The sequence below is a fragment of the Erithacus rubecula genome, assembly GCF_903797595.1.
Source record: "Erithacus rubecula genome assembly, chromosome: 21".
Lineage (NCBI taxonomy): Eukaryota > Metazoa > Chordata > Aves > Passeriformes > Muscicapidae > Erithacus > Erithacus rubecula.
The window spans coordinates 7,816,770-7,840,197 of NC_136673.1; the positions used below are offsets into that span (position 1 = coordinate 7,816,770).

A 23,428-nucleotide genomic window follows, 5' to 3' on the forward strand; every position below is an offset into this window, starting at 1 on the left:
AGCACTGTCAGCACATGCAGGCTTGGCAGCTCTGAAAGAATTTTGGTTTATCTGCTGTAGCAAAATGTCCTCTCCAGGCCCTGAATCTGATCTCTTGTTACAGGAGAGGAGAAATGTTTTGGCAAAATAATATAATGACTATAAGGATCCAAGAAAAGCCACTTAGGGTAATTGTTCAAATGTAAATCCAGCTCCTTGGGTAGGTTTGTAGCCCCTTCTGAACTCTGTGACACTGTTTATGCATCCAGGTGAGCCTGTTAAACCTGGACCAGGGGTTTTACATCACTGACTGGTTTTACAGTTAAAACTGACCCCTAAGCAAAAAATAATGCAAAATAAAAAGCCAAGGTGGCTATAAAACTCTGGGTGTTCATTGATCCCAGGTTTCCATTTTCCAAATTGAATTAATTTACCACTAGAATAGTGACTCAGGCTTTACTCACCCAATTAAACAAATAAGTAAAAAATACATAGAGAAGGAAAATAAGAGCATTACTGTATAAAATAGGGGAATCCTTTGGCTCTGGGGTTTCTTTATCCTGCAACAGAGAGCACCTCCTTGCTTGAAAGCAGAGAATTTTTACAATTGTCAGCTTATCAATTTCATTCTATTTGCTTTGAAACCCAGGTTTTCCAGCAGGACAGTCCTAGAAATACACAAATTTCTACTGTAACAATTAATCTACAGGACTGAGAGGAAAAAAAAAAAAACAAAAAACAAAAAACAAAAAAAAAAAAACCCAACACCCAGTACATAAAGGGAATTATTCTAAAATCAGTATTTTCATCTTAGACTCCTAAGGGTGCATCTCTGCTCAGCCCTCTCTGACCTCAGAAAATACTTTCAATAAATGATAGAGCTTTATTTCATGCATTTACTCCTGGAGATTGTTAATGCAGGATCTACTGAACAGGCTGAGCCACAGCAACAGGTTGGAATAATTTTGATGCCTGGACTACTCCAGACTTTGTGCTGGGTCCTCTCTTGGTTTGCTCATGTGAGCCTGCACTTGGAGCCAGCCTCTGCTCTCCCTGGGCTGCACACAAATATCAGCACTGACTGTGATGTACTTGCTCCAGTGTAAATCTACACTTAGAGCAAAATTTGATTCTCAAAGTGCAGTTTCAGGTTGAAATCCAAAAATCTCAAAGGAAACATCGGTTGAAGCAACCAATTTTTGCCCAATTTCTGGCCAAGGCAACTTGCATTTTAAAGGAGGGAGGCGGGTTTCCTCAGATCTCCACACGGATTCTCTCAAAGGTTTGTAAATCCTTGCCAAATCCTTCACAAACCTGGGCTCACATTCAGAAATACAGTGAAAACAGATTTTTTTTTTTCTTTTTTTTTCCCCCCGGCACTTTTGCTGCTGGTTCTGGCCAGGCTAAGAAAGAGCAGAGGCTCAGTGAAAAAAGATGATGCAAAAATTTTCAAATGTCTGACATGTTCTGTCTGAGCTCTGGGCAAAAATTTGGGATGGCTGTTCATGCATACAACATTATTTGTTCCTTTTTTCTCTTTATCCTTCCAGGCTTTGCTACCCAGTTCTTACAACCTACCTCTAGATAACCTTTATGTGGATTATACAGACCATAAATATCTGATCACTGAACCTTCTGCTTCTGCAGGGTCTACATCCAAGAATGGAGCAACTTTTGAGTTCCCTCAAGCAGCAAGAACTGAAAAGCTCCTTTTCCTTGCATGACCATAACAAATTATTGAGCTATACAGAACTCCATAATGTACTACAGAAAATAACCAACTGCACAGAACTAGGAAAAGATACACTGGCTGGCCAACTCGCAGAGAGGAAAAAAAAGAGAAAACAAAGGGAAAGCCTTGGCAGAGAGAATTGTGATTTTGCTGTACAATTAACTTCTGAGACAGTGAGTAGGATTAAAGGATGGAACATTTCATTTAAAACAGCAAAGCATTATGAAGCATATATGCACATTTCACAGGCCTTTGAAATCAGCAACACTGGCAGGTTTATTTGTTTTGATTGTCTCTTTTTCTTTCTTTTACTACTTTGTTTTTTTTTTTCTTCTCCTTTCAAGACTAGAGCCAAATGACCCATGAGAAATGTTCTGTAATTTGCCTCTTATCTATCCCTCATCTCCATCTGATATTCCCTCTGCCCTGGTTACCCTGATGTTTTTCCAGACTCTCCAGCCTGAACCATTGTAACAAGGAGAAAAGTCAAACCATAAAGAGAGAAGTGGTGTAAGGATATTTTCAGGAACCTGTTCTGTTAAAACAGATTTCCTTTGCACTTCATGAAAACCTCTTTTGGCTGCAGCCAACCTCATTCACGTACACGGGAGAATTTACACCCACAGAGGAAGATGTATAAATTTCAGGCTATTTTAACTCTCAGTTGTGCTGCTTGGCACTTGCACACTGCTTCCCCTCTGGGCCTCAGAGAGCTTCCTAAACATGGAGAGAGGAATTCCATTCTGGTCAAAGCCCTGACACCAGCCCTGCACTGCTCCAAACCCCATCCACCCCCTGAAGTGATGCTGAAGCAGGACAAAACCCCTTGTGCTGGGCCTCCCCTCTAGAAATTTTACTGTGAGTGAAGAAGTCATGAAATAGGCGAACAGAATATTTTTCCTTGTCTTCTGAATGGGAAAACTGACAGCAAGGATTAGCTCCTCTATCCCTTGAGCCTGCATTCTCTGATAATATGGATCATCTTTCTTTTAAATAAGTGGTGTCCTGTGTTGCAGATACTTGAAGTTTTCTGCTGGTGGCCACTAATCATATTTTACGAGCCTTCACTCATATTTTACAATCCTTGGCTTGTATTTTACAATCTCCTAAAAAGTCCTGAAGGTCTGGTGCTCCACAGATGGAACATCAGTGCTCCCTACAATGAGCTTGTCTATCCTGGATCCCTCAATTTCACCATTCCTGAAGACAAGGCAGCACATTAACATATTCATAAACAGATTCTGCTTAGGTTTCTGTTAGGGAGCAGCCACTGATCTAATATTTGGCATCTACCCACTCTCAACCCAAAGCTTTCACAAAGAACCAACAGATATGGGCACAACAAGCTCAAGTAAGGGACATTTTGGTTTTAATCAACCTGATTTATTTATGAAAGCACCAGAGATTGGGAATGCAGCTTGTCATAACTCCCTTGAACAGGGGCAAGAGTTAGGTAGAGTCTCTGTATATTAGAGATCTGAAGGAAACTTGTGACTTTCAGACAGAATTTTCTCTAAGTATGATTAAATTATCTAACTACTATGATCTATGATCTATGATCTATGATCTAGATTTATGATCTAACTTACTCAGAGCAACTTCTATATTAAAATTTTGTAAAAATTTCTAATACTAACACTCAATTCCAGCCTGTCTTCCTCATCTCCATCCTGGCTCAGGCTTGAGATCACATTTGCAGCCTCCCTAATCTCCCTTGCTGTTGAGACCCATTGAAACCACAGTTTATGTGGCCATGGACTTTGGTTTGGCACTTCTGGAACAATGGGAAAAGCTTTGTGTGCCTTCTGTAGAGTCCAGGAAAACATGGAATTACCTCATGGTCACAGCCCTGTCCTGTGCCCTCTGCCCTTGCAACAGCAACATTTTGTGGGAGGGGGGTGGGTCAGGATGCTGGGTGGGCTCCGTGGGTCACATGTGGGAATATTTGGGATTTTTTAGGAAGCAGCACACAGGTCTGGGTTGGGAGCACTGTGGCTATGGGGTGGTCACAGTGCAATTACTGCTCCTGCAGGAAGGGGACACATGACACTGTCCCTGCCAGGGCTGCTGGCACTTTAATGGGCTGCTCCTTCAGCATCTTCCCTAATTACCACACAGCAAAAAATGTGGGGTGAAAAAAAAGAACAAGATCAAATTCTTTGCTCCTTTCATCCCATTTTTTGACACTAATCCTCCCTGCATATAAACCCCGTGCCACAAAGGGAGATATACATTGAGATTGGAATGAAGAGCGACTTGGAATCAGGCCGACATCAACAAAAAAAAAAAAAAAAAATAAAATCACATAAAATCACAAAGGACCTAGCATGTTTATTGCAGATCCTTCTGGAGTTGATGGGCCAAAATAACCACTCCAAATATGCAGCTTGCAAAACATCCCTTTTGCTTTGGAGATACTGATTCTTTTCTGTTTTCCTTTTTACAACTCATGGACTTCCAAATCTGCTTTCTTAACCTCCTGGCAGGGTTGTGCATGAAGTGGGTCCTGCTGCAGGGGGAAGATCATCAATGGTTAGGATAATCTCAATCTTCCTCTTTTCTGAGAAAGAAATGAGAGAAATTTCCTCTTACTTCAATTTATGAAGAAAAGTGTAGGAAACACCCAAGTGAGATCACAAAGAACATGGTCTGGGGATGGAGACTTCAGTTCAAGGAAACCAAGTGTCCTGGCAACTGAAGCCTCACATTTTCAGGTTCAGAAGATTTTTTTTCCTCTCTGTCAAAACAAAAGAATGATATTTCTCTGTATTTGGTTTCTAGGGAGTTTTTTTTTCAGGGAATATTGATGGATCATAACAATAAATCTTTATCTTCAGCTGTGAAGCCTTGAAAACACTTTTTAAGGAAAAGAAAAATTGAATAGTCAGATGGAAAGGACTACTAAATATTATGAGATTTACAAAAGCTTGTTACTCTTGTTTTTTCCCAGCCATGATGAGATTACAAGGAAATATAAAATGTCAGTCATTGAAACAGAACTTTTACATGAGAACATTTAGCTTTGAAGTTCCCAGAATCCAGAGTCAATTGCCAGGTGATCTGGCAGAAACAACAACACACCTGCAGTGAAAATAGTTCAGAGTTGCAAAAAGAAAATATTGTGGACAGTGTACTTCCTAAAGCCAACTTTTTTTTTTTTTTTTAAATAAATTTCTACTCTTGCTCTCTAGGAAAACAGAAATAAATGAATGAAAAGCAGGAGAGAGAGATGTAGTAGATCACACCTTTGTCAAGGAGACTGCTGGGAAGCAAAGCATGCCAACAGAGTCTGTAACAAACATAATGAACTCCTTGACATGGAATTCCTGCTCCTCATTTCTCTCTGCTGAGTGCAAGACAAGACACAGGAGGAAAGATGTAAATGTGCCTTTTCCAAACACTCAAGAACTTTCAGAATTTCTGTTTTTTTAACACTGTGCAGGACCCACAGCTCCTGCACAGATCCTTATTGCACATTTGTGCTTCCCAGAGTGGACAGTTCCTGAACTGGAGGATGCAGCCAGCAGAGAATGAGCAGTGGGCAGCAGCCTCAGCCAGTGCCCAGGTTGGAGCTGGGTGGAAGGACGTTTGGATTTCCTCACATATGGATCTGCTAACAACACGTGTACCAGAAAACAGGCACTATCAGCCCAAAACATAAGGCTGATTGTAAGCATTCCCTGGGGGACACATTTCCCAAGACCCTGCTAAATTGGACTGGCAGCTTATGAAACGCACAGCTCTGATCCAGCATGTAACTGTAAACTATAGGAAATCATACCCATATATTTGGCCTTCAGACACAAGTGCAGAAATTGCCTGTTTTGGCACCACAAGCCTGTGGATCCATGTGAATCAAACCCAGACCTCTCACAGAGGGCTGTGAGAATGAAAAGATCTGTTCTCCACTGTCAAATTTTAGCACAAGAGGGGGAAAACTCTAATTTTCCTTTATGGCAAATTTCTTAACCAACATTTACCCTGAGCATGACTGCTATGGACAGGCCAAGCACTTTAATTTCCCCATAAATTTGCATTCTCTGTCGCTGTATTTGTTCATCTCAGCCACACATCAGTTTTGCTCTGGCTTGTTACTGTAATTTATTGGTGATGTGTCACTGACCACTTCTACAGCACTTAAGATCTCGATGGCTACAAAACCAACTCTGCAAAGGGTCCAGCAAAAACTGCAGGTTGTCATTTTTGTCCCTGCTTATAGACCCTGAATTACACAAACCCATACTTATAAAACCTTTGTTAGTGTGAGATGTCCAAAATCTCCCTGTCATAGGCAGAGGGGGCTGTTATGAATTCCCTCACTTCAATAACTCTGTGCCAGCTCAAGCACATTGCAAAATCTGACATCCTGCTTTATTCAGCTATGGGGGAAGAGAGAGCATCCTGCAAGAACTATTGGATCAAAACCTAAAAATTATTCAGGTATTGTTCCCAGGAGGATATAAAAAGAAATTTGTGTCTGATCAAGATGAGAATAGTTAAAGGTTTCAGCCTGAATTAAGAAATAATCACAGAGTCAATTAAGTTGAAAAAGATCTCTGAGATCTTTAAGTCCAACCTATGACCAAACACCACCTTGTCAACTACACCATGGCCCTAAATTCCACCTCCAGACTTTCCTTAGACACCTTCAGGCACAGTGACTTCACCACCTCCCTGGGCAGCTCATTCCAGTGTCTAATCACCCTTTATAAATAGACATTTTATAGCACAAACACGAGAATAAATTTATCCCCAAAAGTAAATCTGTCAGAAGGATTCTGAGTGTATGAGGAGGGAGCCAGGAACTTGCAGCCCTTTTCTGAATCAAATTGGATGCAGGGAGGGAAATCAAACAGCACAGATTTCTCCAGGCAAACTGGGAGAAACACTCTGATGTGTCTGACGGAAGCATTTCACTCTGTGTTTGGAGGTTTATCATGACCGATCAATTCTGGAGGAATTAGTGAGTGTGTTCTGGGTTTTGGCACTGACACAGTCGTGGTAAAAATGCTGGAGGCAAGAGGGAAGTGATTTTTATAATGCTGTGAACTGTTGCCATCAATCTTTACCCAGAACATTTCTCCTGCTCACTCCAGTGCAGTTCTGCTCTGTAGGAGCTTTCCTCTGAGCTATTGCTCTTCATCTCAGGAAGGCTCCCGGCCTCTCTTGTGCTCTGGATGGGGAGATTGAAGCCAAAGACCAAGGTCTTTGGGAGTTCAATCTTTCTGTGGACTTCAAAGAGCTTGGGATATGCAGCTTAGTCCAGGCAGAAAGCAGAACACCCATTTGGAACAACATTATGTACTTAAAAATAGGAAATGTTGAATGATTGATAAGGAACACAGCATGATAGGGGAGCCTGATGCGAACTGTCAATGAATTTAGATTCCTGTTTCCAGACTCTAAAGTTGGTGCTCTAAATCCTAGTGGAAGGATCTACCTTTTCCCAGCAACTATAAAGACTTTAAGGTTTAATTCTCTCAATCATGTCTATACCTGCAGTGAACAGATGGCAGGAACTGTTCCCTAAGGAACTGAGAAACAACTACAAATAGCCAATGCTCATCCTCAGCTCCCAGTGCAGTAACAGTGACACCTCACATTTCGGGAGGAATCAGCACCAAGGCAAAATAAAACCCCTTAATCAGAAATGCCAAGCCCAAACATATTCAGGTGTTTTGAATAATAAAAGTTTATGCAATTATGACTATTCCTCAGGCATGCCTGTGTTTGCCTCCAGATCCATTTTCAGGGATTGAGGACAGGAACAGAGCATCATCAAGCTCATGGAAAACAGGAGATCACAGAAAAATGTTGTTTTGTAATTGTTCTCAGCCAGTTGTGCAAACCTAAGCACTTCAGATAGTTTGGAAATATTTCCATTCTCTCTCACACTCACGTGAACCAAACTAAGCTCTGGCTTTTCTGATGTCTACCCACATTCTCTAAATGAGTGCAGCACTCTTTATTTACTTCAAGTTTGTCACCAGTTAACGTCTCCCTGTCTCTTTTTCAATTAAAAAAACTGAACTAAGTAATTAAGGAAACACAAAGCAACTTAAAGTTTTTCAAAGTGTAAAGGGGATTTTGATACCCACATTCTCCCAGTAGTGGATCTTTTCTTGGCCTGGGAATATTGCTCCCCACTGTGCCTTTGAAAGGTGCACAAAAAATGTGCAGATGATTACAGTGATGGGTCTATTAATTGATATCATCTGGATTTTACGATATTTAATCAATGTCTGAGCTCTGACTTCAAAAGCAGTTTTAATTGTCTCACTCCTTTCTGCTCAATGCTCCCAAACCTGCCATCCTCAATACACGAATATAATTTGTGGTCTGGCAGGGCCACCAGTCTCATTACATTGTGTCATGGAAATTAGAAATGAATCAATAAACAGAGAGGCAAACTCCTGATCAGCTCCTTCCATCCACACAATGTGGAATTCTTCACATTTTACCCCTAATCCCACATCTGATCAAAATGAAATGTCTCTAGGGTCAGGAATGCCTCCGCTTGCTTTTGGTATTTAATCACATCTCTGAAAAGCTGGAATTTCATGTCTATGTGTCTTATCTTCATCCTCTGCACACTTTGTGCTGTTTAATGCTGAAGAAATAATTCAGCAACAGTTTCATGTGATGGGGCAGATCCTAAATGGAGGAGAAATGCTGGCATAGCCCAAAGTTACAGATTAAATCCCCTTCTTGGCATATTCATTTTTACTGCATCTCCCAGCGTAATTTCAACATGGAATTTTCCTGACATAAATCCCACAGGTTTCCCTCTTTCCCTCCACACCACACTGCGTAGCTCCGTGTTTTGGTAAATCTCATCTATTAATAGTTGCCCTCTGTGGCTATAAAAAAATACCTCAGTAGTCAAAAGGCAGCCCTTGCTAGGGAGCAGCTGTGGATGCCTGAACACACGCAGGACCCAGCATCACAGAGCAAAGCCCTTTCTTGGCTCCGTGTCAGAGCAAACCGATTAAATATGGCCATGGAAAGCTAATGGAAAAGGAGCCCCTTCCCTGCAAGAGGGAGAGAGAGGCTGGCTCCAGCACTGGGCTGGAGAGCATCAGGGTATTTCCATTTTCTCACTGACATTTTATTTTTCCTTTTTTAACTCAGCAAACCCCCTCCCGTGTCTTCCTCACTTCACCCTTCTGCCAAGTCCCAATAAAATCCTGCACTTAAAGAAATAGGACAAAGACGTCATCGCAGAAAGTAGCAAAGGTTGCAGGGTAAATTTTAAGGTCTAGACTACCTTTCTTTTTGTTTGATTGATTTAACTGATTAAAGCATTTCTGCTCTTCCTGTGCTTTCAGCAGCATCCTGGGTAACTCAGGGGAAATTCAAACCAACCAGCTGTGATCTGTATTACAAAGTCGAGGTTGGAAATACAACACAAGGATGTTGATGGGGCCATACTGGAGAGGGTGAAAGAAGAGGAATATCATCTCCTGCTGAAGTGACAAAGTGCTTTTAGGTGTTGGAATGAGAAATACTCAGCTTAGCAAAGGATGCAGGGAAATGCTCCTCCTCTCTGGTGCTGATACTGGTCCCAGCATGGAGCTGCTGGTGGGTGATAAAGGACCTGACTCCCTGTAGCAGGACTCGTCCCCAGATTTTAACTTGAATTTTCATTTGCATGAAGGAAAGTTCTTGAGCATCCTCATTTCTGAATTTCAGTGTTATCCAGGCAAAATTTACATTGTCAGGGAAGGGAAGGGAAGGGAAGGGAAGGGAAGGGAAGGGAAGGGAAGGGAAGGGAAGGGAAGGGAAGGAAGGGAAGGGAAGGGAAGGGAAGGGAAGGGAAGGGAAGGGAAGGGAAGGGAAGGGAAGGGAAGGGAAGGGAAGGGAAGGGAAGGGAAGGGAAGGGAAGGGAAGGGAAGGGAAGGGAAGGGAAGGGAAGGGAAGGGAAGGGAAGGGAAGGGAAGGGAAGGGAAGGGAAGGGAAGGGAAGGGGAAGGGAAGGGAAGGGAAGGGAAGGGAAGGGAAGGGAAGGGAAGGGAAGGGAAGGGAAGGGAAGGGAAGGGAAGGGAAGGGAAGCCAGGCTGGGGCTCTCCACACTCCCAGTATACCCATTCTGAGGCCAAAGGAACTCATAAGCCTAATGCCACATAACTTCAATCTTTTGCCAATTTCCCTGTAGACATTTTGCTACAATAAATTCTCCTTGCAAAGCTGATGGGAGTGATTTGAAAAACAAAGAGAGTCTTGAGCTGGGAAGACTGACTGCTACAGCTTCTCAGTGAAGCCCGCAATTTATTGCCACAACAAGGTTATAGCATGAGAAGCAAAATTATTCTGTATTATCTACTGGTAATGTAGCTCCAAAGATGCATTTTGAGGCAGCAGAAAGAATTTTATTCTCCAAAGCCTTGTAACTCAAGCCTGCTGAAGCTGCCCTCACACAAATCAGTGATGACACATCTTTTCAACATCTAGGGCCAAAATTATTTTTAAAAGCATTGCAGGTAATTGCCACTGCTCTCATTCCAAACCACTGCTGTTTCCACTCTTTTACCATCACTGATGTAACCCAACAAGTGTCAACAGCAAACATGGGTTGCTTCTGCAGACTGAATTAATGGAAATAGTACATTTCACAACAAGCAGCTCACCCCTATCAATGGCCATGGCCAAATCTTTAACTGCAATTTATAGGAGATGTTCCATATTTCCAAGGTTTGTTATACTACTCAAACATCTGGGTACCTTCTAAAATAATTGGTCTGCAGGGTGTGGATTTTATTGATCTTTTTCAGTGGGGTGGACAAGACAAGACAAGACAAGAGTCTTTAAAACAAAGGTAAAAAAAAAAAAAAAAAAAAAATTGAAGCTGGTTCTCCTGAAGGGTTTCAGAAAGATCCAATTAGGCCAAACCCTCTAATTTTGGTTTCAGTGGGGTCCCTTTTTAGTAGGGGTACTTCTAGCAGGGTCCCTCCTTTAAAGAGAAAGGAAATTAAAAATGAAAAACAGCACTGGGGAGAAGTTAAGCACGTACTTCAAACTCACACATGCCAGGAAATTTAGAGTTAAAGGTGAAACTCCACCCTAAAGAGTTCCATACTGAAGATATTTCAGTGAACAAACATAACATGTTCTGAAATACAAAAACCCAGTAGGGTGCACTAGGTATGGAGTTTCAGCCTTCACTCCAAATTTCCTGGTTTTTCGGAGGTTTATTAGAGTTTCATATCCCAAGCATTTAAGTACTCCAAGAAGTTTACTCAGTGCAGCTCACCCTGATCCTTTTGGAAGCTGAGAGCAAGCACTCTGATGGTGTAGCCACCCATCCATTATTAATGAACCTGAAAACAACTTCTTGCAAATTTATGGTAATTTAGAGTGCTGAAATTACATGCAAACTAGGTAGTCTCAGTTGAGTTACCCTGAGAAACTTCAAAATTGCAAATCTGCTCTGAACCAAACAGAAGGACAGGATTTCATTGACCCCAGCAGAGCACATGCTCCTAATCTTCCTCCACAGTATGTGGGTCCTGGAGCTCACAATTGCTTCTGACAGCAGTGGTTTGTATTCCTGGTCTAAACACTGCCCTGTTATGGAGTGGGGATATATCCATCCTGCTTCTCAATGAATCTGGCTCAAAGGAGGAAACATCACTGTGGCTATCAGCATCACACTTTCTTACAGCACAGCTTTCATGAGCATGGTGCAAATATTGAAGTTCTTCCAGCATATCTCATTCAATATCAAATATTGAAGTGCTTCCTGCATATCCCAGTAGTCCTGACAGGTCTGTTTGAGGTTCTGTACCACTGCATCTCCTCAGAGCTCTACAGAAATTATCATCAGCATCTCTCTGAAGCTCCTCTGTCTTTCTCAAATCACCCACAAACAAAGTTTTGGGAGAAAATGATGATTCCAGTAGGTGTCTTGACCTACATCTAATGGAGAAGATATCACATATTGTGTGAAATTGGCCTCACCAGTGGCTCAGCACAAGCATGTCTTTGTGGTGGACAGGTACAAAAGTGATGGGACAGCTCCACACTGTCCTGATCCCAGGGTATTTGATGGATAATTAATTAACTTCATTAAGAGAAGGTAAACCAAGACATCCACTCAGTTTCCCCAGCCCCTTGCAATTAAAAAAAAAAAAAAAAAAAACCCCACTTAAGCACTCTTTGCCCAAGTCCAGCAATGCATGAGAGAGACAAAGGCAAATGTGCCCTGTTTGTGGATGCTGTAAATGGAACACAGTGGGGGTGGCTGCTCTGCATTTCCACAAGTGGTAGCTATTGCTTGCAAGAATTGGGCTTAAATCAGTAAAGACACCTGAGGGATAGAATGGGAATTGCAAATGTAAGTGTTGCACCTGGTTGAGCTTGCCACAGAACTGTACTATGCATCTTTTTCAGTGTGAAGGGTGCATCCTCCTGAATTTACACAGGAGGTTCAGCTGCCGTTAATTAAAAACACAAAGGTCACCCCATAGCCAGAGCTGAAGAGAGGTTGTACACAAATGGCTATGGGAGAAAACCAGGGTGATTAATGCAAGGCCCTACAGCATTGAAAGAGCCCTGTTGGACATGATCAAACTGTGGGTCTTTGTGAGAGATGTTACAATTTGAATTGATCAGCAACGGGAATAAGCCAGCTCATACAAATGGCCACATTGCAGACTGGGGAAATGGATGAGCTCCACCTCATTTGCTTGACCAGAGGCTGGTTAGGTGTTGCTGGAAAGCATCCATGGGGCAGCTGATCCTAGAGGATGTGGTATTTCAGCAAGGGGCAAATTCAATCCCTGTCAAATCTGCAGACTCTGCACTTGCAAATCTTCCACATGAGGTTTCAGAGACAAATGGGTCTGCATCAGCACTGGGGGTATAATAATACCTTAATCTGTTTTCTCCCACAAGGATTCTTAATGATCTCTGATAGTTTACTCCATAGATTTTATAGGCCCCCCTTCATCCCAAGCAGTTTGACCAGACAGTGATTTTTTTCCTTAATGGATAACATCCATGAAAGAAACCATGAGTTCTATGAGTCTTGGGGAAAAAATGTTCCTTGAAAAAAGCTGTTGGAAAAGTTGACTGTGGGTCAAGCTAAATTCAGCAAACTCCTACTGTTTCTAGGATGTGCAATTGTATAGAAAAAGTTTCTTTAGCACTGCAGTCCTGTCTGTATCAGAATTCAATAGTAGACTTATAAATGTCAGTTGCTAGCATGGGAACAGATGCAACTCCTCCCAGCTGATTAACATCCCTGACATCTGGAACAGAGGACAGAATAAACAGAGAGAACAGAGGATTTCCTGTTGGGACTTGGCTTTTGGGTGACAACTACCAAGATACAGCAGCTCTGTCCTTGACAGCGTTACTCTTCGCCTTCTAAACAGCCCTGGAGCTGCTAATTAAAGAACTGGACATTTAACACTGAATCCCTAGACAAAAACTCAGGTATTTGCTATATGTCTGTCTGATACCTATGTGAATGCAGGAATCCTTGATGTCAAGAGCTGCACAATGGTCTCCTCGAGGCAGGGGATTAAGTTCTCAAGCTCCCGGAACTGAAGAGCTTTGAAGAATTTCTTCTGTTCTTTTTAGTGTTTAGGATTAAGTGGAAATTAGTGCTTTATTGGGAATCAAGGAGTGTTTCTTACAACTCTAGCTCCTGGAAAAGGGCATTCAGTGTGCCTCCCTCCTCCAGAGTAAGCTGGCCATAATTTTCAAGTATGTCTCATGAAGAGATTTCCAGCAGAAGAGGAGGAAAAGAGGTTGATTGATACTCCATGGAAGAGGTCTGAAGTGCAGCTCAGTCACCTGGGCTATGGAATAGCCACCACCTCCTCCTCCTGATGCTACTGCTTTGGCCCACATGCCCTAGCCCAGTGTGCTCATACACAGCTCTGTCACACCCACTGCTGCTCAAAACCACTAAGGAAATTCCTACAAATGGTTCAGGCATGTATTTTAAGTCTAATTTACATATGCCTGGAATGTGCCAGTGCCCATAACCCTGAGTGAGCTGGTGTGACACAATATGAACAGACAGAGCTGCTGTCCCATACTGTTGGAACCCTGGAAACTGGGAATTTTGGGCTTTCTGTGCTGTCAGCCACTGACCCCCAGGAAAACACTGCTTTTGACCTGAGGCCATGGAAAACGCCTCCAAAATTGGATGATAGAACTAAGATCATGGGTGTGTAGTTTGAATAGAAGTGTGTAATATCACATGATAGAAAACTTAGAATGTAAGGTTTTAGAATATAGTAACAGGTATAAGGCAAGATGGAGGTTTTAGGGCAGAGGTTTATTTCTTCTTCATCTTATTCATGGCTCTAGGGGGTACTTTTGTAATTGGATAGAAAATTCTGCATTGTGGGCCACGGGTGATTAGTTATTGGGTTAAAAGTAAAAAAAAAAAAAAAAAATTAGATGGCTGTTCTTAATTGCTAGAAAAGGATGGAGGAGGGTGGGATCAGCAGGGCACTGGGCTCCAGCTCTCAGGGAGGGTTGGAACTTGATGATCATTAAGGTTCCTTCCAACCCAAAATCATTCTGTGATTCTATGATTCCTTGTTTTGGTGCCAACTTGAGTTTGCTGCAAACTGACCAGAGCTTGTACAACTCATCCTGCCCCTTGTTCAGGCAAAAATGAAGGGCTGTGAGCCTTTGGGGCCCACATGTGGATGTTGACAGTCTGTCCCAAGGACAGTTATTCTGGGGGGATTTCCAGCAAGTATTTGGTAGGCCATATGGATTGAAGGAGTTTGAAGAGATTCCAGTACTTTTACTGCTTCAGGAATTTCATCAGCATTTTCCTAAGAAGGCACCAAGGGGAATGCTTCCTTATCTGTCCATGAAATCCTGTGGTGAAGCCTGATGTGCAAGCCCAATATTACATAAAAGGAACGTCTCAGTTAACCATAGGATGGTGCAAGAACTCACCACATCAAATGGCATTTACCAAGCATGGTTTCCTATGATCCCTTGCTGCTTCTTTCAAGTCCTTTGAAAAGCAGCCATGGTAGGTGTCATGAGCTCAAAGTCTTCCCTGTTTTGTAACCAGCAATATACCAAATAACACAAAGAATGAGTCTTTTTGGCAAGAGTGTTTATTCTTTCTCCTTCTCTTTGTATTGGGCCAGACTGTATGATCTTAGCATGTTCTAATTTCCCGGAATTGCAGAAAAGCAGAACAATATTTGTAAACCTTCTGCTGGGACAAAATACATTTTGTCCCACTCTCATGAAATTAATAAAAAGAAGTGAGGCAGATATTCTTGGATAAAGCCTGCTGTGTGGCTAATGATAACCAGTCCTTTGTTTTTTCCCTGCAGGCTATTAAAAAAGAGCAGAGATGATCTAGTTGGTACCACAATGTTTACAGCTTTTCTGCTGAGCAGCTCTGAGAGCAGAGTCCCCACTCTTACTGTTGTCCCTCTGACAAACTTAAATGTCCTTAAATCTCTGCCACCTCACTATGGCACAGAACATCACTTTTTGCAGTTAAATATTTCTGGAGAGGTGCCACAAAGGCAGGAGACAGAAAAGAAACCAACCAGCTGTGCTGCTCTGAACCACAGTTGCACCAGCACAGTGACTGAATGACACCATCAAAGTACCTGAGCCCTTTGTCCAAAGTGCCCAAAAGGATCACAAGAAAATGGTAACACAGATCAGAGGTGTCTTGGAATTGTTCCAGAGGTATCACTTAGTCACAAAGCACCCACAGTGTTTTTTGTATCAAGGCTCAGTGCAACTCTGTCCCAGGATGAAGCTTCACGGACTGGGACTCAATCAGAAGAAGGAAAGTGGCTGGAAACAGATATATTATTTTTGGGGGATAAAGAGGCACTGAGGAGGGTTCCTGTTTATTACAGCATTAATCAAGCATTAGCACTTTTTGGTGGGTTCCAGAGGACAGAAGTATTTAATGAATAAGCTCTGCTTAGTGAACAGCTGGCTGCAACTGCTGACACTGAGGGTGTGGAAGGAGCAAAGCAGTACCAAGGAAGACTCTGAAAAGTCTTTATAAATAAAGTTCAGGAAAATTTTATTGGTACCATTTCATCTTTCTTTCTTCCCTCCCTTTCCTCACCAGGCTGAATGATCCTTCCCCTTTCTTCTGCTATTGTTGGGCTGAACTTTGGCAGAAGAAATACCTGAAATGAGATGTGAGCTCGCCATGGCTGCAATGTCTTCACTGCTGTGGTGCAAGGTCTGCACTAGTGGGGACTGAGGACTCTTGGCCAAAGGAAGTGATGACAAGAGGGGCTGGGAATGCAAAATGGGTCCAGATGGTGCCAACTAGATTTTGCCACTAATTGACAAAAATTGACATGGAAATCTCTCTCAAGGGACGATGCTGACAGCAATACCAAAGCCAAACTCAGGGTTTGAATCTTCACCCCTGTATTCAGTTGCTGCCAAAATCACTGTCCTAAACCTGTATTTGTTAACCTAAATACCCAAAGCAGTGTAAGTCAGGCTTACAAACTCCAGTGATATGTTCACAGACCTAACTACTCTATTTTGCCTTCCTGAGTACAAGCATCCATCATAGCAGGGAGTTTGAGATCAGCCAAAGCACATCAGCCACCAAATAAAGGCTCCAGAAACATGGAATTTCTCCTACTGCCCTCTGTTCTTTTATTGCCCATGATCAATGCTGCATTACAATGTCTGTGCAAAGAGAAATAAATTAATCTTTCTGCTAAAAAAAAAAAAATAATAAAAAAAAAAATTAAAACAAAGTCTTTGGATCATCTCTGGATGTTCTGAGGCTCTCAGCTGTGGAAGAATTTTCAGGTCTTCCTCACTATTTCAGGTCAAGAGGAGGTTTTCAAAATGAACCTGAAGATCTGCGAGCTCAAGGTCATGAGATCTAAGTCCTCCAGACTAGCTCAGCCAGGTGGTTGTCTCCAAAATGAACACAAAATTGTGCATGAAAAGCAACTACATGGTGCTAAGGTAACTTCAAATTTTGCAACTCAATGTCTTGCTTGGACTCCTGCAAGCACATTCTGTGCAGCAAATTTAATTTGAAATAGAAACATTTCTGTGCCTCAGAATAACATCATGACATGGCCTTAAATCTGTGAACTATCATTTACAATGTTTTTTCTTGTTTCATTTTATATGGGCATTATGCTGGTCACAGAACAAGTGATAAAAGGGTACTATCAGACCAAAAATAATGTATTTTTTTCCTAAAAATGGTACTAGTTGCTATAACTAACGCAAGTTTTCAGAACTACAGTGTTAAAGCAATCTAATTTGCATTGTGCCTTTGATGATATTTGCTTAGTTGAGCTCATCTCCATTTGAACAGTATTAAAAATTGGTATTTTTCCTTTCAGTGTTTTCAAGCATAAATATTTAAAGTATTTCTTCATTTGAGCTTTGTTCACTGGTAAGTGACTGAAGTCAAACTGAGCTAGGAGGATTTTTTAAACAACAACCTTGCTGGAGTACAAAAAAAAGCTTTTCTTTCCAACTTAATTATGTGTATTTAAAGCTCCAGTAGAGCTGATAATGTTGTTTAAAAACTTCTCTCTCTTAAGGAAGCTATAAATATAGCCTGAATTGCTGCAATGGAAGGGACTCCTGAAGAACTCATATTTTTCTTCTTAACCTGAACTTTAGTGCTGGGTGTCCTGACCATTTAGAAGTTTCCCCCTATGGCTCCATGAATTACCCTAAAAAGGCTGTAATGTGGAGTGCAGATGACAGAATTTCAGCTTCAATCTTCATCTTTTCTGTGCTTGTTCTTCTGACTCATTCACAAGAAACATCTTATTACTTAAACATACAAAATTGTCTGAATTTGGAGTAATTTTGGGTACATGGTACCCACCTGGTGCAGTTGTTTAATGATGCCACTCCTCAAACTGCAGCCTAAAGATGGCTTAGCTGAGGAGATGAGGATTTTATGAGCTCACTTGCATCCCCAGAAAGCTGCCCTGCAATGAAGTGCCATTAACCCTGTTTTCATTTATATGCAGAAGGGGCACAGAACGGTTTCATCACCCACCCAGAGTGTGCAACAGAAACCTGGTACCCACTTCCCTCCTCACAACCCCCAGGCTCAGCTGCCCCTCCACAGCAGTGCCCACAGAGAGCTGTACACAGCAGTAAGAGTATGGAATTACCTACCTACCTTCAAAGAAGTGCCACAGAATTAAGTCTACCTAGGAGTATTCATGTTCTGTTTCATGCCTGAGGGCCTTTTCCCTCTCCAAATACACACGAGCTTTCTGTGACATCCAATCCCCTCTCCTCAGAGTCTGGAGTTAAAATAAACTGTGCACTGCTACAATATGCTGCTCATAGCCAACAACTCAAAATTAGCTGCTTCAGTCTTTAGCATGGATTTTCCTTAGCCGGGTTGGAGAATACCAACTAAGACACTGCTGAAACCATTACTGAGACTGCATTTGGAGAATTGCAATGTGAGCCAAATACTGAGAAAAAAAAATTCATTAAATGCCAAAGCCCATAATAACAACGATGAAAGGGTTCAACGGCCAGCAGGATGATCGATACCTAGACAGCTATTCATCAATATGATCATAAAAAGAAATTGCCTACCTGTAAGGAGAATATGGGTCAAAGCAGGTCTTGGTGACTTCTGTTATCTCCGGGTTGCAGCACTCCCCCCCATCGAAGTTGTACCTCTCGTAATTACAATCCATGTCACACACCCCATTCTGCTTCTTCTTGTTGGAGAAGGTGTGGCGGACGTGGCGGCAGTCCCCGCCGTCGTACCCCGTCAGGGTGTGGTTGCACTCGGGGTCACAGTTCTCGTCCCCAATCTTGCTGATGTCGCAGTTGGCCAGGATGAGCCGGTGGCGAAGGGAAGAGTTCTTCACCTCCAGCACCTCCAGCTCCCAGGTGATGTTGTAGCGGCTGAAAGCCTCGTTCAGGTGCTGGTGCTGGAACTCGATCTGCTGCTGGCTGACGGTGGGGTTCTGGTGTTTGTCGTCGTACAGGTTCACCACTCGGTAGCGCACGGTTTTGTTGCGGCGGAACCTGGGCAGTTTGTTGTAGCTGGCGATGACGTCCGTGTTGTCACACACTGTCTGTCCGCACAGAGGAGGGTCCAGGCTGGTGTCCAGCAAATAGCCGTGGTGGTAGCTGAACTTGGTCTGAGGGCTGCTGCCATCCTTCATGGGAGACCAGCTGCTTTTCACATTCAGTAAACTGTCTTGAAGAACGAGCTGAGGTAGGGGCGTGTCGTGCCTGTGAATCGCCTGCTCCATGTCCAACAAGATCTCCTTTTGAGACCGAGCTGTCCTCCAGAGGCTGAAGTGCTCCACGTAACCCCGATAATTCTGGTTCAGGGCGTTTCCTCCCAGCATGAGCACCTTGCACTTCAAGGTCAGCAGGCTGAAGACGCTGCCCACTTGCTCTCCACTCGTGGCCACCTGGGCGCCGTTCACGTAGAGTCTCATCAGGCGCCCGTCGTAGGTGGCAGCCAGGTGCACCCACTGGTTGGGGAGGTAGCTGCGGTGTGCTGCGATGGTGGTGACTTTGCGAGCACGGTCCGTCTTCAGCGAGAAGAAATAGCGGGGGTCTCTGTTCCCCTGGTCACTGACGGTGTTAATCCCCAGGACCCAGCCTCGGTCACGGGAGGTGTAAGAACATTTGTCATACAGTCCTATGTGCCCCCAAAAGAGAAATACGAATAAATAAGGATGACAGAATGAAGGCGTTAGCCTTTAAATTGTGTAAATATATCTCTCTAAATGTATATACACACACTCACCTACATCTGTTAGATAGTTAGTGCACAAGGAAGACTTTAAATCATCTAGTGCACCATTGTGGGAGGTCATGTTAAGACATCCTATTAAAGGTAAAGATTTGCCAGTGGTGTGTACAAATGGGATTCCCTTTTCCTGACAAAAGCCCAAATTCTTTCTGCAAATTCCTATCAGCAAAACGTTGGACTATGCATTTGGTTCTTCCCTTCCCTCAAGCCATTCATCAGTGGTTGAAAACAAAAACCTTGAGAACCAATCCATGTTGATGTCACTCATCCCTCATACCCTGAACCCTGTGTCTAATAAGGTTCAGAAGGGAAATAAATACAAAATCTAAATTTTGCACACTATGAGAAACACTGAGCAGCTGCAGTCTTCTTGATAAGTTCAAGCAAGCAAATCCCACAGAGAGTGAATGGGATGTGTTCGGGCTGCCTTCAAAGTCATACCCAACAAAAACCAGTAAGCACATGGCATTCACTGGGAACACCACATTGGGAAAGGTCAAGAAATATGCACAGATGGACATCCACATAAAAATGGACATTCAGACAGATTTCTACCTCCTCACTGGCACACTTCATAACAACCATGGAAAGATTGTTGTCCCAAAATGTAGCTCCATTCTTAGCGCTCTCTCCCCCAGCTCTCAGACAGCTCCAAGCAGTGGACAGAGCCCACTCCTCCCCAGTTTGGGACACAGGGCTCGGAGAGTTAAAGACAGACATTTCCATCCTTCAGTTCTCAAAGGCCAAGGTCTGCAGGGACACCTCTCACCAAAAACAAAATCATTGGACCTTTCAGCACCAAATGGCCTTTCTACTATCAGCACATAGAAAACAATCCTTCCCCAGAGCCTCCACTTCCAAAAGCCTAAAGGAAAATCATAAATCTCTGACAGTTTCAGTCCTCGTGAAAAGACTAAATATCCCCTTACCTCACCCCTGCACCCTCACCCTCCCCTCACTACAACCAAATAACATCTTATGCTTCTGACTAAGTTGCTCAAGAGCCATCTGTTAACAATCACTCATTAACAGTGCAGTCTTGTCTAGTATCAACAGAGCAAAGGTTACAGGAGCATTCACTGTATTTTTCCTCCCCTCTCCCAGCACCCACCTTCCCCCCTTCTCCTCACACCCTGCCCCTCTCCACCTCCTCCCCCTGTAAAAAAAACTCTTCTGATGGGAAAGTTAAAAACATTTAAACGGGCCTTTTTTTCTGCACGCTGGTATTTTGCTAGGGATTCTGAGCTCCCCCTTTTCCTGTTTCCTTTGGAAGAGAGATCCCAGGGTTCGGAAGGTAATGTGTTTATTCATCTGTAGGGTGCACTCAGTTCAAAACCTTTTCAAGACCAGCTTCTGGTTTATACTGCTACTTCTGATCACGAGAAAGGAGAGGAGCAGAACCAGGCAAGGAAAAAAAACAAATGTGCTAAAAAAAAAAAAAAAGACATTTGCTGGGATGGATATTTATCCGAGGAACTTGTGATACGAGAGCCAAAGCAACCAATAACCTTCTGGAGTCTGTTTTTGAAGCGTTTTTAAGTTTTTCTTTATGAAATAAATCCTTTTACAAAGCATTCATTTTCAGATGGATGAGAGCCCATAAAAGTCTGTATTTTTATGCATCTCAAATGAAGGTATTGTCCAACGATAGTGGGTGGATAATACTGCAATGAATAAGAAGACAGCTGGCAAGACAAGTCCCTCTCCCAAATAAGTCATAAAAATCTCAGCTTATTGTAATAAGACCATTAGAGCTGATCAGGCATTTTGTAAGAGAGTTTTTGCCTGCCAGGAAACGCCAGCATGGTGAGAGAAGAAAAAGTGATGCAGAAATGGGATTGTCCCAACAAATCCTTCTGAGAATCTGCATGTCTTCAACATGGCCAGGGGAACCCCAGGGACTCCCGGGGCTGTTTTGACTGAGGCACAGAAGGACAGCTCACCCCTGCCACAATCCCCACCATCTCCAGTCTCCTCTGCCATGCAGTGACCAAATCCTCCAGGTCTGTGGATCACAAAACTGCACACACATAAGCTGCTCTACCTGTGTCTTCAAGATGCTCACAGTTGGATGGACAGCTGGAAGTCCTGTAACAGGTCTCCAGTTCCAGGGAAGCCCACCATACACTCTTTAAGGGTCAAGAATTTTTGCTGTTTACACTGACCAGGGCTAGAAATATTCACCCAAAGAACTGATAAGTTATTGTGGGATGCAAATCCAGTTTCCCAGGCAGCATTTAAAGAACATATTCGTCTCTCTGAAGTGCTGCATGATGCTGGTGATTGACCTCTGCTGAGCACAAGGAGCTGCTGGAGGAATACTACAGAATAGTAGCAATCCTCCTTTGCCTTTGAGCCTTTAAACCCTGATGTGATGCAATGTGCCTTGAGCTGGGCTCAAAGAGCTGCCATCAATTCAAGATTTACAGGGAGCCAAAGGAGGACAGGAAAAGAAAAAATCCAGTGACAATAGGGATACCACTGAACACACCAGTATGAAAGCTGATGAACTAAAACACTCTACTATTCCAGTTCCTTGCATTTTCTAGTTTAGGGCAAAGGTCATTACTGCCACGTACAGTATTCTTTTCTCAAACTTTTACTATTGCAGACATCCAACTCTTGATGAAAAGATGGATTGAGCACAAGCCTTTCAGCAGCAAGAGTTGTTTTATTCTTAAGAGAAAGGAAAAATTGTAAAAAAAGGGAGAAGAAATCCACACTCTCTTGTGCTGGGATAAGAAACCCAACTCCCTTGCAAGTTGTATCAGTTCCCTATGACCCTCTTTTGCTTGAATGCTTCACCTATTTTCCTTCACTTTGCTTTTGGCTTTGGAGTGAGGATCCTCCGGCTAAGGGAGTGTCACTTTTCCGTTTTGTCCCCAGCACAATGAAACTAATTTCAGCTGGGACACTGGATGTCATAATAAAAGAATTTATTACTTCTTCTATGACAACTAATAAGGGCAAAGCCATTGGAAGAGGGACATGTGAAATAATTGCCAGAACTTCTGAAAACTGAATAATTTGATGTTTTCACAATTTATTTCAATTTAGTAAAAGGTTCCATAGCCGTGAGTTATTTCTCAGACATAATTAAGAACATTTTAAACAAGAAGAGGCCTCTTTTACCCCAACAAGGCTGGTTTTGAGCAAAATCACCCCACATAATGGTTGACACTCCAAATTTCAAGTCAGCTGTGACCACAACCAACATTTACATGAAAAATGTACAGAGTTTAAATTCTCATTTACACTGAGAATTCTTTACAATAATGTGGTAAAGGACATTTTTAGCTACTTAATATCTCTTTACCAACCAAAGAGGCCTCATGGTAAATGAGACACAGCCAATGACTGAAAAACCACAATTTGGCGAATGTGCCTGAAGTTTCTGAGCCAAGAAATGGTGTGAAATAAAACTGATGTTTGTTTTCCCCACAGCAATTAGATTAAAAAAATATGTACAAGTTTCATACAGCAGCAAACAGTTTTCTTCACTTCTGCTTGCCCTGAGTTGCTAGAAAGGGATAGAGCTCCAGCTGAGGGGAACACTGACAGCCCTTCTTGCTCCTTAGTCTGAATGATTTTTTCCTTCTAAAGCTCTTGTTCCTGATGCCCAAGGGATTGAAATGGAATTTTATATTTAATTAAATAAAAAAAAAAAAAAAAGAGGTGCTAGTTCAGCTTTCCAGCAAGAGGCACTGGAAGCCTCTCTTCCCCACAAAGGAGTGAGTCACTTCTCAGAGGACTCTGGAGAAGTGCATGAACAGGGGAAGATGCCACATTCCTTATGCTTGGCCAGAGACAGACTTCAATGGCCCACAAAGCTTCTTCCAGTCCTATGATGTTTGTCCCTTATAGGAAAAGTAAATTCCTAGGCATCAAAAAGTGGGGAAAGCTGGATAATTCAACTCCAGCAGCTCAAAGCCAAAAGCCAAACATGGAAAATCAGAAAGACAG

The 23,428-nt window shown here is 42.6% G+C and overlaps 1 protein-coding gene across 3 annotated transcripts in view; it reads right to left on the reverse strand.

Annotated features, from left to right (window-relative positions):
* PAPPA (pappalysin 1) overlaps positions 1-23,428 on the reverse strand; it is a 176,761-nt gene that overhangs the window by 131,143 nt on the left and 22,190 nt on the right. For 2 of the 3 annotated variants that reach the window (XR_013776583.1, XM_079324224.1), the window contains exon 2: positions 18,283-19,351. Coding sequence is in view for 2 of the 3 variants with exons in the window: in XM_079324224.1 (XP_079180350.1) it covers positions 18,283-19,351 (1,069 nt within the window). In the remaining variant the exon portion in view is untranslated. The remainder of the gene's footprint in view (positions 1-18,282; positions 19,352-23,428) is intronic. The other variant, XM_079324225.1, reaches the window with a different exon arrangement.